The 19887-nt window shown below is 34.1% G+C and overlaps 1 protein-coding gene across 1 annotated transcript; it reads right to left on the bottom strand.

Annotated features, from left to right (window-relative positions):
• LOC109848654 (choline transporter-like protein 2) lies at positions 967 to 10066 on the bottom strand. The gene is made up of 10 exons (XM_020418272.1): positions 9749 to 10066; positions 8491 to 8849; positions 7979 to 8124; positions 7617 to 7800; positions 7421 to 7494; positions 7239 to 7352; positions 4315 to 4671; positions 3182 to 3442; positions 2320 to 2547; positions 967 to 1415 (listed from the first exon to the last, which is right to left on the bottom strand). The coding sequence occupies exons 1-10, from the start codon at positions 9934 to 9936 to the stop codon at positions 1224 to 1226; spliced, it is 2103 nt and encodes a 700-aa protein (XP_020273861.1). The 5' UTR covers positions 9937 to 10066; the 3' UTR covers positions 967 to 1223.

Below are 19887 nucleotides of genomic sequence, written 5' to 3'. Positions count from 1 at the left end.
TGCCAAATGGCACCAAAGGGATTTGATGATCCTTATTTTTTATTACCAAATTTGAGAATTGATTATAATTTTTTATCTCAACATTTAAGCTTTCGGTTTTGTTCTTGCGATTTGTGGCTTCGATTTTGAGGTGATTTTGTGCTTCGTTCTTCGATTTCGAGCTTTGATCCCAAGCTTCGATTTTCAACCCTGATTTTGAGCTTTGGCAGTCGAATTTTGATCTGCTTAATTGCATCATTGCTTTTGCAGTCGGAGGTATAAATCAATAACCCAAATTTTTTTAATTCATATTTGATCATGGATGGTTTTTTATCATGGATGCTTTGACAGTCGAACTTTGATTTTTTTACATGCTAGTTAGTCTTTACATGCTAATAATTTGTTATAAATTTTGATTTCGAGCTTCGAACCACATTTATAGCCTCTAAGGTCTTAGAACTAATCGTTAAAATCATAATTTTTTTGGTTTTGAATTTTGACAAACAGATAAGATTACCCTAATTTCTTACTTATTCATATTTTGTCCAAGCCCTAGCGAGTGATAAGTTTACCTATTGTGTTGCCATCCATTTATCCCAAAAATTTCTCATTCTAAACCAACAAAAAATAGGAATTTGAGGATTTCTATAAAGTTAGATTCTATATTTTCATATTATGAAACAAACATAAAAAGAAAAAAATGAGATTTCAAAACATTATATGACAACAAAAAATTATCCTTGAAATTTTTATAGATTGAGAAGGAATCCATAAAAACATTGTTTTCCTAATCCTATTCTTTTCCACTAGTGAACCAAACACCCATCACAAGAAAAATAAGAATAACCCACTAATTGCCATTAGCGACCTTAGGCGAACCACCAATTTATAAAGGGAAGGAGGGATAACCCTCATGACACTAAAAATCTTCTACTGTGAAAATCAACTGAGCCAAAATAAAAAGAAAGGGAAAAAAACACTTATCCATCCAGGTTCCCGCCTTCTTTCTTGCTTAGCTCATGCGCAAGTTTGCTTCCAAACAGAAAACAAAGCTGCAAAAATCAGTTGAAAGCATTGAGCTTTTTTCGAGCAAAATATGCTCGAGTAAAAGAGACCTTTGACTTTGATACACGGGCTGAAGAATAACGATTCGAGCAAAGAACAATCATAGTAGCATAACAAGAAAATGAGCTTTCATAGTAAACTACAACAGGGGGGGAAAAGGAAAGTAAAAGATAACATGCTTATGATCCTTGGGTTAGTCTCTGCATCTCTCCTTGGCTATCGAGTGTCTCCATGAGAAGAGGAGGAGCGTACTGTGCCGTCCCTTGATGTTCTTCTGCATCTTGGCAGAAGGAGAGGATGATAGTGTCGATTGCCATCTCAACCACTCCAAAGAAGAGGGTTGCGACAATGTAACCTAAGCCCCAGGATACCTGGAGGAAAAACATAAAATTAATGTTCAGATATATAGAGTATAAGTTATAGGATGAATGCAGATACATCTGATACTAACGTACAGACACTATGTGTATTCACTAAAAATGTCAGCATGGCCCAGCTATAAGGCCGAGGGTCAACCTGTAGAATCTAAAAGCAACAAATAATCATACAGTACACGTATATTGATTTCCTCAACTTAATGAGTTGACAGCAGAGCCTAATAAGAATAACTTAATAGCGGAAAGGTGTTACGGGAACACTTAACAACTACATAATACTCGACACACACAGAAGTTATTACATAACCGGAAAACAACATTGTTCCTATTATTTGCAAGATGAACTACAGAGGGCATTCTAGATGCTTCTTAACTATTGACTGCAAGGTCAAGCAAGTGCTTTACCGTTGCTTGATCACCACTTTTTGTTAGTATGATGAAACCACTTATATCCTATCCCTAAACTATTTTATTAGTACTTTTACTATTTTGCGCTCAATTCAAAGAGCAGTTTAGACTTTTTCTTGAATTAAAATTGAGGGCAAAAAGTAATACGGTCATGTGATTCACATGTGACATCTCATCGTCTGGTGTGCTAATTAACAGTTCTAGGATATAAGAGGCTAGACCCTCAATAGTACGGGGATGTATCTGCAATTAACCCCACATTCTATCAAGATTGCAGTAAACAATAACTTGTGTGATCCTCATGCCAGAACTTGTAGCCTCTATCTGTACAACAACCAGGCTCTACTCTGAATTGTGCTCGATAGCCTTTCCCATTTTGACGTGAAAATAATTTTAAGAGACTGATAGTACTATGGCAGTAATGATGTCTATGACTTATATTGATAGACAGAGCGATAACCATGTTATAAATGAGTTATGAGAAACTTACCAGAACAGGAAACAGAGGAGAGGAGATCTTGTTATGGGAAGATTTGTACTTGTGAGTGTCCAGCATGAGGAATGCAAACAAGGCACAGAAAAGGCTGACGCAGAACTTGCCGAGAAAGAGGATAATATCTCCAATAACATTTACTTTCCCAATACGCAAAATGTTGTTCATAATGAGACCCGTCGCAATTGAAGAAGCTTTGCAGAATCCTTTACCAGTGATGGCGATCTGGAAATAATAACGCATGTCAGTAACATGACTGCAAAAAGATTTCTAATGGACATGAGAAAAACAAAGAATGTCAGATGAATAAAATGTTATGTTCAGTATCTCTGGTTTTCACGAGTTCATTGATCCATACTTGTACTCGAAGAATATATATAATTTCTCCAAGGATAATCTATCATGTGAAAAGCTAACATGTTAAATAGATGCAGAAATATTCATATGAAAAGTACATCTATGAAAAGTAGATAGTTTACTATGAAAAGTGGAATACTATATAGGATTTACAGAACAAAGATCGAAATATATGAATAGATAAATTCATACGAAAAGTGGATAGATTATTAGGGAGGAAATTTTCCATTAAGTGTAGGTAGAAACATATTAAAGCTGATAGATTCATATGGAAAGTGGATGAATTATATAAACATAGAGAAGATGTGGAGACAAGGATAATAATTGATATTTTAAAAAAATAAAGCAACATAAAGGGGGCGGAGCAAAGCTTAAAAAAGGATAAGGTTTTTCAACTTTGAGTAGTCAACTTATAGAAACATTTTTGAAAATGTCTACAGAGTGGAAGCATTTTTCCCTCAGAACTATTATATGATTTCATCGATGACCACTTAAAACTTACCATGATATATGCATTCCGGTTCACAGACCTAATTGTCCAATCAATGCATCCAAGGCAACAATGAGAGGATGCAGATGTCACTCTCCCTAACCGACTCGAAGATGTAGTATCAACAAATTTCAACCTGCGTCTGAGTGACTCAAGAATAAAGCGCACAGTCTCAACAGGGAAGACAACGAGAGAACCCAGGGCCACAGAACCGAGGCTATAGCGCAAGAGACGCCGCATAGAAGCAAATACAGGGAGAAATGGTATTTCCTCCTGCATGATAAAATATCCATTCAGGCCGCCCGGAAAAAAAAAAACAGGTTTTTTTAAAGATAGTCCCCCTTTCATATTTTGAAATTAGTTGCCCAAATCATTGAAATTGCAATTAGGTCTCCAAGTTCTTAAGTTAGTTTGAAATTAGTCTGTCAAATCTTTGAAATCAATATAAGGTCCCCCAATTCTAATAAGTTGTTGCAATTAATCCCTCTAACTGCTACTTCTACTCTTGATCAGAAGAACTAATTTCAAAATAAATTAAAAGTGGGGGACCGCGTAGCGATTTAAATGATTAGAGGAACTAATTTCAAAATACATAGTAATTGGGGGGTCCTAATAGCAATTTCAATGATTTGAGGAACTAATTTCAAAATATGAGAGATTTAAGCAACTAATATTTAAAAACCCAAAACAAAAAAAGATCTGTTGAAAACTCGTAAAAAAAGATTAGGAGGCCATAGTATGAGAATCCTTTTAGATGTTATTCTCTGTTCCATCTCATGCTTCAGAGATGAAAGTTTTTTTCTACTATGGAAAAACTGACCATCTCGCACCATTTAGAATCTTGTTTTAAAGACATGCAACAATCTTAACTTTGATTAATTATTCAGTGCAGCTAAGTCAAGCTTAAAATTTCAGCTAATTAAATGACCCACATTAGGAATAAAATTAGATGATGATTGAAATCTTACACATTTTCCATATATCCTGAAGTATTGTTCTTATTTTTCTTTTTCCTTTTTTTTCTTGCTTTGGTATATTAAGTTGAACCAAGAGAAATTGCAGTACAGAATGGCATATTCCAAGCTAGGGCATGCATATATGAATATGTCTATATCTATGATAGCTTTCTGACACAAGATACTTACAGATATTTCCCCACGAGCCCAATAATATGAAGCAACTGACCCAGCAATCACAGTCGCAGAGCATGCGATGATGAATTGTGTCGCCCAGAAACACCCAAATAAGTGAAAAAGAATGGCAATTGCAATATGAGGAGTGTAATGGATACTGTAACCACAGCAACTATCACAGTTCACCCTGTTCGATTTCAGATCATATGAACAGCAGTTTCCGCTGCAGTCATTCTTCAAGATCTGACCAGAGCTAAAAAGATTCAAGGCTGCGGAAAGCCAGAACATGTAGAAAATTGCAAGGATAGCATATGGCAGAACAGGAAAAATAATAAGTGCCTGAACTTCACCAATGACCTTTGCAGCCACCTACGTAAATAATTAAGCCATTAGTAACAAAAAAAAACAGATAAATCAAAAGGCCCATTAACCCTAGGCTAATCTACTGGGCCTAATTGACTCAAATGGATTAACTTTTGGTGAGTCACAATCCGTCCATATTTAACCATCTACCCAAGGTTATCGATAGCGGATAGCGTCGCATAGCGGTGAGGCATCGCTAAGGCTATTTCGGGCTATTGCGGCAAAATAACGGTAAAAAACGTAAAGTCAAATAGCGGTCTAATTTAGATATGTATAAATACTAAAAAAAATTTAAAGAAAAATCTAAGAAATCTAAAAGTACATATTGGATGATTTAAAGAGATTCTAAACATGAAATAGACATGTAACCATCACGTAATACCGAAGATAACTGGAGGAGTCAAAAAGTCGTCGTCTTCGAGAAGAAGAGCTTAGCAGTGACAGGACTGTCCTAAGAGGAGCTCACGGTGAAGGAGGCGAGAGAAAGTATCAAGGTAAGTGCCAAAGGCTATGAGAGGTGGTAGGAGTATGCTGAAAATCACAGGAGACGATGGAATGCAATGGTCAAGGGTTGAGTTTAATTTTTAAAAAATAAGCCTCAAACCGCTTTTAAATAGCAGTCAAAAAGCAAATTTCGAATGTAATCGCTCACTATTTACCGTTATGACACACTATTGGTCGCTTTTGCGAACAGACATATTCCACAGTATGTCACCACTATTGCGCGATAGCGTAGCGGGCGATAGCGTCGCGGGAAGGAACCGCTAACGCTATTAGTGCCGCTATTGCGGGGCTATTTACCGCTATTTTTAACAGTGCATCTACCCATCTTACCCTCTTGCCACCGTGGGACTAAATCTCATCTCATGTCTTTCTCTAGACCAATCTCCCACTCTCCCACTTAACGGAATGGATGTGAGAAACTCTAATGGGGGATGGGGCGAGGGCTCCGACCTAAATATAGGAGAACTAAAAAGAAAAGAGAACATAGATAAATAGGCTTTCACATACAATGATTTTACACCCTACTAAGGGCTTGTTTGGATGTCAAAAAGTATTGGAAATAAAAAATAGGTCAAAGAAGTAACTCATAAAATTATGAAGTATTTTTTCTTTTTCTTTTTTTTCACACGTATTTGGAAGTAATGGAAGTAGTACTTCTTCCACTTCATTCACTTCTTTTGTTTGGGTAACAATTGAAATATTGTTAGAAAGTAACTAATACATTCTATAAACTATAGTGAGCTGACCTCCCTTTATTATAATTTAACCAATAGTACAACATTTTAACATATATTATAGCACATCAGATTGAGTTATAATGATTTATAATAATGTATAGTGCATTGATATGAATCTTTGACTTTAAAAAAATTACGATGGATATTTTCAGTATACGATGGAATTTAGAAGTTCATGGGTTCAAAAATAGACCAAGTTAAAAGAGTGGGTTAAAATAGAAAACCACATAAATGTGATTTGTTTCATTAAAGAAGTTGTCATGTGCAAAAAAAATGACTAATATAATCAGGGGTTCGGGAAGAGATAGCATCAGCCCAGCGAATTTTGGATTTCACGCCATCCACCCCTTCACATGTGGACCCCACCCATTTTCGTTCAATTCCGAAGCGTTTCAGAGCCCCAAGGGGATAAAAAAATATTTAGGTAATGAATGTGACACATAGGCGCCACATCACCAATGTAGAAAGTAGAGGAAGTAATACTTCCAAACAAACATGTTTCTTTGCTCAAAAGTAGCATAGCATTTATTTTCTTTATTTCAACTACTTTATAACTATTTCCATGCAACAAATAAGCCCTAAAGAATAGTCTTCAAACCTAAAGGCTTCACAGAGGAAATACTTCCAAACAAACAAACGTGTTTTTTCGTTCAAAAGTAGCAAAAATAGCACCTATTTCCTTTACTTCAACTACTTCAAGGCATGTTTGGCAACTGGTCAAAGTGGCTTATTAGCCATTTTTGTGGCTTATAAGCCACTGCAACATGTTTGGCAACGGCAACCAGCTTATTTTGGCTTATAAGCTCAAAAATAATAGCTCTCCTAACTCAGCTTATCGTTTAGTGACTTATATGCCGTATAGTTTGACCAAGTAAATGTCAAGTTGTTAAGATAATTCCAAAGTCTATTCAATGCTTAAATTTAGAGTCATGTCCAACCTGGTCATTTTAACAACAATAACGGATCATAATCCACTCATTTACAAAACACTCTCCTATTAAAAGCGGCTTACAGTTCATCTTTTACCAAACACTTTGTCTTATAATCCACTTAGCTTGCAATTCATTTATGGATTATAATCCAAGTGGAGTATAAGCCAAGTTCCCAAACATGCCCTCATAGATACTTCTTCCATGCAAACAAACAAGCCCTAAAGAATGTTTTCAAACATAAGGGCTTCACACCCCACTAAAAAATAGGCTTCACTTCTAAAGGCTTAACATCTGAGGAGACAATTCACATGCTCAGGAAGAGAACACTTCTCATGCTTGACAACTAATCATAGAAGAGAATAGAAATTGCACAGAGAATTATTATCAAAATAATGCTCACCTTTAAAACTGATGTCGCCATAAGGATGCGCCGGGTAATGGCTATTGACGCGAGAATAGCAATAATCATCACAATTGTCATCAGAACAGCCACAGCACGAAGGTGACTTAATTCCTGGAAAGCGAATAGGTAAGCAATGAAGAATGATTTATAAAGCAGTACTTTAAACAATAGGAACTTACCCTCCCGCTAGTACTGAAATATGGATCACTTTCACCAATGACAACTGAAACAGCATCATTCCCAATCCATCCAGCTAAAAACATTAAAAAAACATTTAGAAACTTGCTAAAAACATGGCAGATTATATGCAAGATTATGCCAAAAGAACTTAATTGAATGTAGAAGAATTAAGAATATTGCAGATATACGTCTAACCTTTTGCGTAGTAAAACATTGTAACTGATACTATAAGAACATCAAAGACAATCACAGTTATCCAGGTCATTGCAGCAACAAAGTACCGAATCATCAGTAGCCAGATCACTGACAGAAAGAGCGGAACTATTCCTCCACAAACGATCAACACTGGCCAAGCCTTTCCAATATCAGCTATATACCTCTGTATATCATAAAAAGAACAGTGTAAACATTATGACAATATAAGTAGTTTGATGTATATAGTTAATTTCTAGCATGATTTAGCAATCCTTGCATATAAAATTGAACATAGTAAAGTAGTAGATTAAGTAAACGCAAGTCATATCAAACATAAATTATAAAAGAGAAACTTCACGGACCTTCAACACAGCAGAGTGAGCGTTGACGGCCTGGTGAATAGTTTTATCTATTAATATGTTCTCCTCAATGCTGACTCCACCCATCTGTTGCCAGTGTCGCATAGATGAGTTGGATGCACGTGCTATAAATTGACAGCTCCAAAAGACTGAAAAAAGAAATTGGAGGCAGTTATAATTTCCTATGGTACAGAGATAAGCACGTGCAGGAAATTTCCATTCATTTTGTGTAAACTTAACTAATTCTGCAGAGAAAGAGAAAAAGGTCAAAACCATTATTTACTTCACAATGCATAGAAAAATGAATACGCAATTCCAAAGGTTAAAGACAACCATTCAAGGAACCTAAGCACCTGACTAAACTTGGCTTAGATTTGAAATTGCGACTTATGCATTCATTTATTACCATTGATAGCCATGAATTGTTAAACTTGCACTTGCCATGAAGAAATATAAAATCATACAGGACCAATCACTACGTTTTGTAGGAATCACATATTAAATTTTTTTCTTACCATTTTCACTAGGAAATATAACCGGGTAACAAGGGCCTTGCAGCTGAAGAGAGTTATTCCTCATCTCCGGTGTGAGAAACTCGTAATAATCGTAGTCCCTATCGATCCAATCATCCACAGACATGTGGATGTCTCCTTCGGGATAATCACACACCCAATTTAGACCATCTTCAGAAGGAGTCGGGCATTCCATTAAACAGATACTCCTAGCATCGGTGAGCTTGAACTGGCTTCTCTTATCTGCACTTTGGTAGATTTGGTTGGGATTCATCCAGTATCTAACCTCCAATTCACGTAGATCTGGGTCACCATGCTTGTTTCCACATACATTGCCTTTGTAGTCCAACCCATATGTCAGCCTAAATGAAACAATCACCTTGGATTAGTTAATCAAATGCCAAAAGTAAAAACAGCTTAATTCACCATTCGATATTGTAAACTAAATAAATGAGTGGTGCAGTTTAAACCATACAATCTTTTATGCAATGCATGAGGTTCAGTTATGTATATTATTCTTTTGAGTCCAGTTGTAATCAATAAGAAGTAGCTCATTTAGCCTTTTCCAAAAGGAATACCAACTTTATCTCACCAAAAAAATTAATAAATAAATAAATATAAAAAGGAATACCAACTCTTGAGGAACTTAACAAATTGACACTAGATAATTTTCTTACTGGAAAAAAAAAGAGGATATTTCCTACAAAATGGCTTATAATACTAGTAGAGCATATTATCAAATGAACCGGAACAACTATGAGATGATGTTGACAGGGCAAAGTGGTACCCAAATGCATGAAAATCAATATTAGAGCCACAAACAATTGCCGGAAAAAGTTCTTCCAACAATTAGCACAAGACAAGCTGAACTTACAAACGCAATCATCAACAAGATTGTGAGGCTCCTCAACGTAAATGAAAATATACCTCCACAACTCGATAAAATTCACTGTTTTAAGGTTTTCAGTCTTCAAGATTACAACTTTAAGCACGCTTCAAAATGAAAATGCATGGATACAAAATTTCCCTATGACTACATTTCCAACAAAAATAAAAGCTCCAAAATTACAAAAGGCCAGTTTTTAAGAAAAAACAAAAATGGCTTTTTTTTTTTTTGAAAAGACCCGTTTGCAAAATGCAATCAAAAGATGCCACCATAATTTCCCCACAAAACCCTACCATTGTCACATGGGGCAAGATTAACCTTCCAAAAAAAATCCCAATAAATTCCAAAATAAAAAAAATGATTGCAAGAGATTACCTTAATGGGTCGCCTTGATTGAACCCAAAGCTCGAATTCACAATCATGGCCACCCAAAAAGCTACGAAAATAACAAGAAAAACCAAATCCCTACACTTTCGATTGTGCCTTATAATCCCACCCCCCATTTGCCCGTCTCCATCGCTGCTCGGATATCTCCCTATGATCGCCCCAAGTGGGCCCCCCATATTTTCGTTTCTACCGCCTCTTCAAGAGCTGTAGAGAGAGAGAGAGAGAGAGAGAGAGAGAGAGAGAAATAGGGTTTTAGCGAGAGGAAGAGGCGATTTTGGGAAGAAGAGAGAGTGAGCAGAGAGCAGAGCGCGTGTGACTGCCCAAGAATAAAGCAGAGTAGGTCCACTGTTCCGCTAGAACAGTTTAATATTCAATGACATAAGAACAAATTATTTTTATTTGATTGGTATTGGTTGGTACGTTGTGCCGGAGATGGATAGATGTCGGAGACTAAAGCGTGCGCTTTAAAAAAAAGAGGGAGATTAAGACATGGGCCGTTCGGGTTTAAAGTAATCAAGAATTGATTAGTTCGCAAATTATATGTTTATTTATTTAATCAAAGAGTGGGAGAGAATAAGGGGAAATGGTACAGGCACACCACCAACCACACCTTAGGGCACACTCCCCTCACTCAGCTACAGTGCACAGGGCCCACATGAAATTTTTTTAAAAATTTCATGTGACCCCCATGCACTGTAGCTGAGAGAGGGGTGTGCCCCAAGTTGTGGTTGGTGGTGTGCCTGTAGTGCCACCCGAGAATAAGACCCTAGGTTGTTCGTCAATCTAGATTTGGTTATTGAATGGATTGGATTAAGATGTCATCATACTCATCCAATCATGAATGAATTCTCATAGGAACTTATTCTTTGAGAATACCCTATAGTTTCCTCTCCTTAGGAGGGTTATTGGTTGGTGTAATTTTAGGGTAAGTGGAATAATTTTTGGGACTTTATTTTATGATGTTATTCATTAGGACAATGGGATTGCGATTTCACTTTAAGGTGTTATTCATTGAGACAATGCGATTTGGACAATTACTCCAATTTTTTCCAAAATTATCCCACTTCTATACAAACTTTTTATCCCAACCTCTAAAAATTACCTCATTCTTAACTTGGGGGCAATCATGAGGAAAATTAGATAATTTTGATGCACTAATTTATTAATCTAATATATATTAATTGTATTATAATATATAATATATCTTATTATATTATATTATAAAATTCTATTATAACATAAGATAATAAAATATTATATAATATTATCTAATATAACATTATTATATATTATTATTACATATTAGTTAATAATATTCTATATATTAAAATATTAATATTATATTATTATAATATCACTTTATATTATTTATATATTTTTATTAGTTAGAATAAAATTATTATTGTAGTATTTTTATGATATAAACTAGTTTTAGGCCCGTGCGATGCACAGATTTGTTTAATATATAAAAAATAATGTAGCAAAAGAATGCAAAATAAAACAGTAATAATATATAAGTAGTCAGAAATGATACAACCTAAGTTGCATATATAGTTTGGAAAATTAAAAAGTTTGGAAAACTTGAATCAGTTTAATATCATATATAGTTTGAAAAATGTAAATGTGTAATAACGGTATTCAGAAATATGGGGGGGAGTTATTTTATTATTTATAAGGTAGAAAAAATTCAAAATTAAACTGAAATGTCAAAAAAGTACCAAAAATGGGTAAACTTAAAAAAATTAAAAAATGAAAGGTTTGGAAAAATGTAAACATGGGAAAATAATATTTGAACATTTTGTGCGAGTCATATCAATATTTAAACCGTTGATAAGTTTTCAAAGAAATTGGTAAAGTGAAATGTCAAAAACAAAGAAAATATAATACCTATCATATAAGGGGTGTATGACATCCACTTGACGAAAATAAGAGACAATGTAATACTTAAATCAAATAAAGTCAGTGTAAGAAAATTATATATGATTGCAATTTAAGAACATCATCAAACCATAAGAATACATCATAAGAAGTACTCAATTAGTTAAATAAAATGCAACTTTCACATACTCTCTATATAAACATAAGAAAGAACAAAAATATTAAAGTGAAATGCATTACCATTGAAGAAAAATAACAAAACATAATATAAGAGAAATACATTCTAGTAAGATTATATTGAGTTCATCACTTACCAATAGTAAAGATAAATAAAGAAACAAACAGATCTGAAATAGAAAAATATAATTATATAGAAAGAAAAGAAAAATACACTTGTATAGGCAGAAAAATTTTTAATTCTATCTTTGCCTTATGTATTCATTTTTTTCCTTTTGTTAATGAAAGAGTGAACAATCTACCAATCTGTAGAAAAACCATAACAGTCCAAAACAATGGTAGAAAAAAATGACTACCTAAGATAGGATGAGCTATTTTCATGGAAGAACTTAAATTTGTTAAATTAGCATCAACTATGTCAAATTAGAGTGCATTAACTATGTTAAATTTCAGCCAAAAGTAATATGTTAGCTTGCATTTACTGTCATATTTCAGCCATTTAATTTTATAAACATTTAATGTACATCTTTGCATTTCTTCACCCAGCAGATTTAAGTCTTGTGCATCAAAGCGTTCAAGCCAACAACAACGTTCAAAAATCCGAATCTTTATCTTGCAAACAACAATAAAAACACAAACTCAAATCATCATTTATTGATATTCATAATTAAATAAACAAATAACTAAAAAATGTACCTCATAAAATGACAAAGAAAGAGCGAATTTGTCTATAAAAATGTACCTTATAACATAATTAAATAAACAAATAACTCCGAATCTAAAAAAGTACCTCATAATTAAATAAACAAATAACCAAAACCAACAGCACATATCTCCACCTCATAAAATAACTTAAAATATGATATATTAATTTAATATTTTATTTAATAATAAATACAAAAATAAAAAAGGGTTATTTCATTTTATTATATTAATATAATAAAGCAAAGTGTTATATCATAAAATAACTTAAAATATGATATATTATATTATAATATAGTGCTTATATATATTTAATTTAATAATATATTAATTATATTACAATATAATATATTATATTATAATTTACTATTTTCTATTATACTTTATTATATTAATTAGTCTTAAATATATTGGTGTCACATTATTAATTATCCCACATAAATTATCAAATCAAAACTTTAAATTGTTTCATTATCCTAAATTGTCCCATTTTACACCACTCAAAATACCCCAAAGGGATAAAATTATTCTATTAGAACAATTATCCCACTTAGCCCCAACTCGTCCTAACCAATAACACCCCCCCGCACTTATTCCCTCAATTATTTTTTACAGTAGTTATGTAACTTAAAGTTTTTAAAGTTTGCTCTTTAGTGCTTTCCTTATGCAAACGCATGCGACATTCACATGGTAATTATAGAACATCTTATCTCTTAATATTTGCCCAGCTTGGATGCAACGGTCACATAATGTGACCATTACAGGGCAAATGTCGGGCCGGGCCAGGCCAACCCGGCTTGGCGCCGGCATTAACGGTCACTTTTGTGACCGGTTAATGCCACAGAACGGTCAATATTTGACCGTTGTGGCTGGGTCGGCCGATCGGGCCTGGCTGGCCGGACTAACGTCCGTTTTTGTAGCCGTTTAGCTGGGCCGGGCCAACCATAACGGTCATTTTGGCCGTTTTGACCGTTTTTACCCCAAAAATGGTAAAAAAAATGAGGGTATTTTAGTCATTTGTCTAGGGGGCTGCATTTATAAATAGAGGGGTTTTTTATTTGTTTTCCTCATTCAAAACTCATCTACTTCTCTCTATACTATCTTATACACTCCTATACTCTCTTATACTCTCTAATAATTGTTTTACCTCTCTAATTCTTCAATCAAATGGCTTCCGGATATGATTATGAAGAGTAAAACCTAACTCCCAAAATGAGTCCTCCTACTACAGCTACTCCTACCGATCCTACCAATATTGATCCTGAATCCGGTGGCGACGATTCTACACCAAGAGCTCCTAAAAGGCTGAGATCCGATGTGTGAATTTTTTTTGAGAAGATAGATGTCACCAATGATGAATACGGTAGGATCCTCACCCAGAAGGCTAAGTGTGCATTGTGCGGTAAGGTTTTCTAAGCTCATCATAAGAGCGGTACTAACCGCCTCAAACGCCATTTAGATAAACACAGCAATGGCTAAACGCCTCAAGGTGATATCCGACAATCTACGATCTCACAATCCTCATCTTCTGGTAGTCTCGGTAGTTGGAATTATGACGCAGCTCATGCTAGGAAATGTGTCATCGAGTTTATCATTCTTAAGAATCTTCCTTTTAAATTAGTAAAAGATGATGAATTTGAATATTTACTTACAGATGGTTTTTAGCCCATATTTAAAAAAATTCTTGCCAAACTTGTCAACGTGATATTTTAAAACATTATCAGGAGGAACAAGGAAAAAAATTTCTTATTTTCAAAGTTTAAACTATAAATTTTTTTTTAACTTCTGATATTTGGACATCTAAAGTACAAACTGATTATTTATGTATCACAACACACTGGATTGGTAAAAATTAATAAATGTTTAAAAGAGTTATTTTCTTTATTGCAATTGAAGAGTCACATAGTGGTATTAATGTTGTAAATTTAATAATTGAAGAACTTTTGAAATTAGAAATTTTAAAAAGAATATTTTTTCTTTCACTAGATAATGCAAGTAATAATAATAATGTAGTTGTTGATTTTAACAAACAATCTCTGTCATTTTCATGTCATGATGATCTTTTCATATTAGATGTATCTGTCATATTTTAAATTTAATTGTTCAAAGTGTATTTATTGAAATTAAACTCATGATAAAAAATGTTAGGATGATAACTTATATGCATAATGTTTCTGAACAAAGAGTTAGAAGATGGAAACAATTTTGTAAAAGAAAAATATAAAACCCAGAATGATTCCAAAAGATGTTGACCATAGGTGGAATTCCACCTATGCAATATTAAGTGTAGCAATAGAATATAAAGAAATTATAAATGATTTTATTATTTTTTATGCTTGTAGTTCTAGCTCTGGTATCATGTATGGAATTACTGAAGATGAATGAATAGTTATAAGTAATTTAAAAGAGATGCTACAAGTTTTTTATGATGCTATAATGTTATTATCTAGCTGTTATTATCCAACCATTACTTTAGCTGCTTTACAAATTTTAAATATTCAAAAAATTTTAATAATATCCTATGGATGATTATTTTAGAAGTATGATTTTTCAAATGGAAAGTAAATTTAATAAGTATTTTTAGGCATATTCCTATTATTTTTGGTTTGGGGGTTCTTATTGATCCGCGGTTGAAGGATATTGGCCTTCGAAGTTGTTGGGTCCTTTTTTATGATGATTTACAAATAATTTATATCTAATATTGTTTGTCTAGTGTTTGTATTTTGTATCTATTCTAGGCAAATAATATGATGGAGGATGGATGAAATCAAGCATTCACGATCATATCCAATGGAAGTTGGCGGAATAGTAGAGTGAAGCAATGCAATTCAAGTTAAAGATTCAAGTTCAAGCTTCATCCACAAGTTTACCAAGTCGAGCTATATTGAAGACCTTCAAGCTTGGGTATATAGTTTATAGTATTTGTAGCATAGGTTTATACTTGTGTGTTAATACTTTAAGCTCATATTATCCACACACGTATTTGATTTTATCAAAATATAGGTATTTTTGATAAAATATTATTTTATTAGTTTATAGACTTCAATATCAATTTATACATAGTTTATTAAGTCTATAAAATTATTTTACAAAGTTTCAAGACATGGTTTATGTCAAAACATTACATTTCAAGTATATTAAGTTTGCATGTTTTGAATATTTTTGTAAAATGACAAGTTTTCACTATTTAGAAGTACAATTCTAAAAATTCTTTTTGTAACATGTTCATTTACATGTTTACAATGATTTCCCAATGTTTTATATTTTTTGGAATTTGTTTGCTATTTTTTAAGGCACTTCAAAGTTAGTTTTTACTATTTAAATCAGGCTGATACAGTGTTATCAGTCGACTGATATATGTGTTCAGTCGACTAATGAAAGCACCAAGAATCATCAAAAAACCTCTGTTTCTTTTCAGTCGACTGATGAGGTCATCGGTCGACTGATCAGTCGACTGATAAGCTCATAACGGCTAGTTTTGTACTATTTTTAGATTTTTAGTTTTTAACTAGTTTATTAAATAATTTATTTCTCTCAAATGGGAAGTGATATTCATGAAATTCTTTCTCTAACATGTTTAGAAGCTTCCCTCAAAGTTTCATGATTTTTGGATTTGATTTACTATTTTTAATTGATTTTATAAAATCAGATACGCAAAATTCCAGAATCTGCCAAATCTGGAACTGTCGACTTCATCAGTCGACCGACACACTGTAGTCAGTTGACTAATGACCTCTTTTCAGCCTATAATGGTAAGTTTTCCAGATTTTGTCTTTTTGTGATTTTTCTTGGGTTTTTACTAGTTTTTGGGGTTGTTTCATGAGCCTATATATACCCCTTGCCCTCTAACATTCTGAAGCAATCAAGAGAATGTTTTAAACAAGTTTAAGAGTGATTTAACAAGGGTTTAAGTTTTGGTTTAAGTTTGTTTAATAAGCTTTTAAGCATTTTCAAGTTTCGGTTTGTGAAGATAATTTCACAAGAACTTGAGGAAGATCATCAATTGTGTTTGAGCATCCAACTCTTCTCCCTCTCTCTCTTGATCTATAGAGAAGTTTCCCTAAACTCTTTTTCTAGCTATTTATTGTTTTGATTATAATTTCCATAAGCTAGATTTATTTGAGTTTAGTTTGGTTTGATTTCACCCATTGTTTACACACACCCACTTGAGCTTATTGTATTTTCATGCATAGTATATTTGGGGTGGTGAGAGTTGTAGCAATTGAGTGTGAGCTTATATTGAATTCTCATCTATTATAGAGAACAGTTTATTTGTAGTTATGAGCCAAATTGTGAGGATTCACTTTGTAATATACTAGTACACCAAGAGAAGTGTGTGGTGAGAGACGGGATCGTCCCAAGAGAAGTGGGGTAGGTGGTAATGCCTAGAGAGATGTTATAATTCCTAACACTTGATAGAGACACGGGCTAGAGACCAACACTTGAAGTGGTAGTTAGTGTAGTTACATTGTGATTGTGAACGTTGATCGATGAGCGTTGAAAATCGGTATTGTGCAGTGTAAACATTATTAGGGTGAGCGTAGAAAACCCGGTTGTGATAGTGGAAATCTCCTCGAGGTGAGGAGTGGAGACATAGGTCGTGGAGACCGAACTTCGTGATCATATCGTTTGTTTGTGATTGCATTTGCACACGTATTTTTGTGTTCATATTTATATTGCATTTGTCAATTGCTCATTGTTTATTTCCCACTATCTTATTTTGTTTATTTCACCCTTATATTATTTGTATATCCTTGCATATATATCTTGTCATATATCATACTTACTAGGATATTTGTTAATTAGTTTTTAATTGGCATAAATCGAATTAGATTAGCATAAACCCTATTCACCCCTTTCTAGGGTTCTTCCTAACGGCATTAGGGTGCTTTCAGAAGTTTGTTACATTCATTGTATGGTGGACAGATAATAGATGCTGATGATGGTAGCACAATTACTGCTACTACTCATCATAATACTATTAGAAATTATTTTAAAGCTTATATGATGAGTATGCAGCTAAATATGGTGTAGCTACACAACAGTCTACAGGTTCGGCTTCTTCGAGCTCAAACCGGGGTAAAAATGAAAGTTTTGATAGGTATGCAATGATATCTGAGCTAACTGGTGGATTTGGACTCAGATTATCATTGGAGGTTTCTAAAATTGACCAATATTTAACTGCTTCTTTAGTTAAATGTAAAAATAATAATTTAGATATTTTACAATGATGAAAAGTATATGGAACAGTTTCATATCATATACTTTCCATCATGGTTCGTGACTTACTAATAGTACATGTTTCGACGGTAGCTTCGGAATACACCTTCAGCACAGCATGACGTTTGATCGACGACCACATGACATTGTTAGATCCATATATTGTACAAGTGGTAATATGTTTACAAGATTGGTGGAGGTACGAAAAGAGAACGCAAGACATCAATCAGATGGCTGATATTGAAGATAAATTTGAAGAGTTGGGCACTAGCATATAGATATAAAGAGTAAACAAAATTCATCAAATTGTAATTTTTATTTCTTACCTGAAAATTTGTAATAAATTATTTTGAAAACAGTTACAAATGATAGTGATATATGTGAGTAGTTGTTAACCTAATTGGGATGTACTCATCTATTGTGATACGATGAATTCCGAAATAAATTTATACTTATAAAGGATTTACTGGTTATTAATAAAGAAGTTATTTTTATCATCTGCCATTTTTAAAGTTTTTTGTATTTGTAAATTTATGTAATTTCAAGTGATTAATAATATTATTGTTTTTATTAAAATTTTGTGTAATTTTTTTATGTATTATTGAAATTGTAAAGAGATAAAAAATGAAAAATAAAAGAAACCATGTCAGCCTGAGCCTAGCCCGTTCAGGCCCGATCCAACCGTGCCCAGGTCCGAGTTCCAATTTTGCCCAGCCCGGGTCAGATTTTCTGGGTCGGACCGGGCGGGATGGACACCCCTAGAATGACATCTCCTTATGTGACCCTTCAATTGATTTTTAAGAGGAGGAATCATGCTTCAAGATAGAGAACCGGTATCTGATGATGGAAGCGTGTTATTTCGTCACTACTGTAATAAAATCTCATTTACTAGTTGGAAAAATTACTTGCTTTTTTGTTGCTCATGCCATTAGGCTCGGAAGGTAATTCTTTACTTATGACATCAAGTTTATTGTTGTTATTAGCCCCCCACGGTATATTAATAAGAGTTTAATGAAAGGTCTACTAGTGTAAAAGAATTATAAAAAGCTAAAATTATTGTTTCGTATAAAACTATGGATCATAAGTAAAAGTTATGCGTGCATAACTTATCATGCCTAAAAAAGGAGGAGGAAATGATGGTTTAACGAGTAAGCAGTTGACAAAAGAAGCAAGGATATTAATGAGGGGGAGAATCAGATACTAAGTATTTTCATAGAGTTGTTAGTGGATGACCAACCAATTATTAAACGCTACACGGCATTCTTTTTTTTTAACTAGGCAGTCGGGTGTTTCAGTTAAGACATGAACATAATATTCCATTTACACATATACTGATGTATAGCTTTTTGTATTTGGGAAAGGTCAGGTTAGTAAAAATAATTTAAACCCTTTTCATAATCTTTTGGACTCCCATGATTAAGCCTAATTATGCCTTTCTCAACCTATGAATTGCGCTAAAAAATTCGAACCTCTTCATATCCTTCTCTTATAACCGCCAAAACCTCGGTGTATAAATACAATCTCTCACTTCTCTTATAACCATCAAGTGTGGGTTAAAGTTTTGCATCTGCCGTTAGCAGTTATAAGATATACATATGTGTCGGAAGCATTCAAACAAAAAGTTTGGGGAGGATGTTGGACCCGAGGAGGCGATTTCGTAGGCGAAAAGGAGCTTTCAATGCTCAGGCGGCGGTACATGACTCAAAGCTTCGATTAGTCTCCATCAGTCAAGGTAAAATCGCCATCTCCCCTCTGTCCCCAGCTCTTCTGCCCACAATTTTGCCCCCTGCTCAGCCTAAATCAACGGCTCCGACCTCTATTCCCTTTTCTCTGCCTTTCCCCCATTTGTTTTTTCCTTTCTAGCTCCTCCCCTCTATCCACCTCCATTCTCATCCTGCGCTGACGTCCTCAAGGGAACTGGCCCCCCTCCCCCTCGCCACCCCCCTTTCCCAGTTCCCAAAAAGGGATCCTCCCTCTGTCAGAAGTGGATTGGACGAAGGTCTCATACAATAGGAGGCCCAAGCGTCCTACTCCAGCTTTTCCTCCACCTCTCCCCTCTTCTAAGCCTCGTCGGTGTTTTCTCTATGGAGGGCTTTCCCACATGGCGAGGAACTGCCAGCTAGGTGACTTCAAATGTTTTGCATGCAATC

The sequence above is a fragment of the Asparagus officinalis genome, chromosome 7 (genome assembly GCF_001876935.1).
Source record: "Asparagus officinalis chromosome 7, Aspof.V1, whole genome shotgun sequence".
Lineage (NCBI taxonomy): Eukaryota > Viridiplantae > Streptophyta > Magnoliopsida > Asparagales > Asparagaceae > Asparagus > Asparagus officinalis.
The sequence above is the reverse complement of the archived record's forward strand: the minus strand, read 5'-3'. Positions and strand labels throughout refer to the sequence as shown.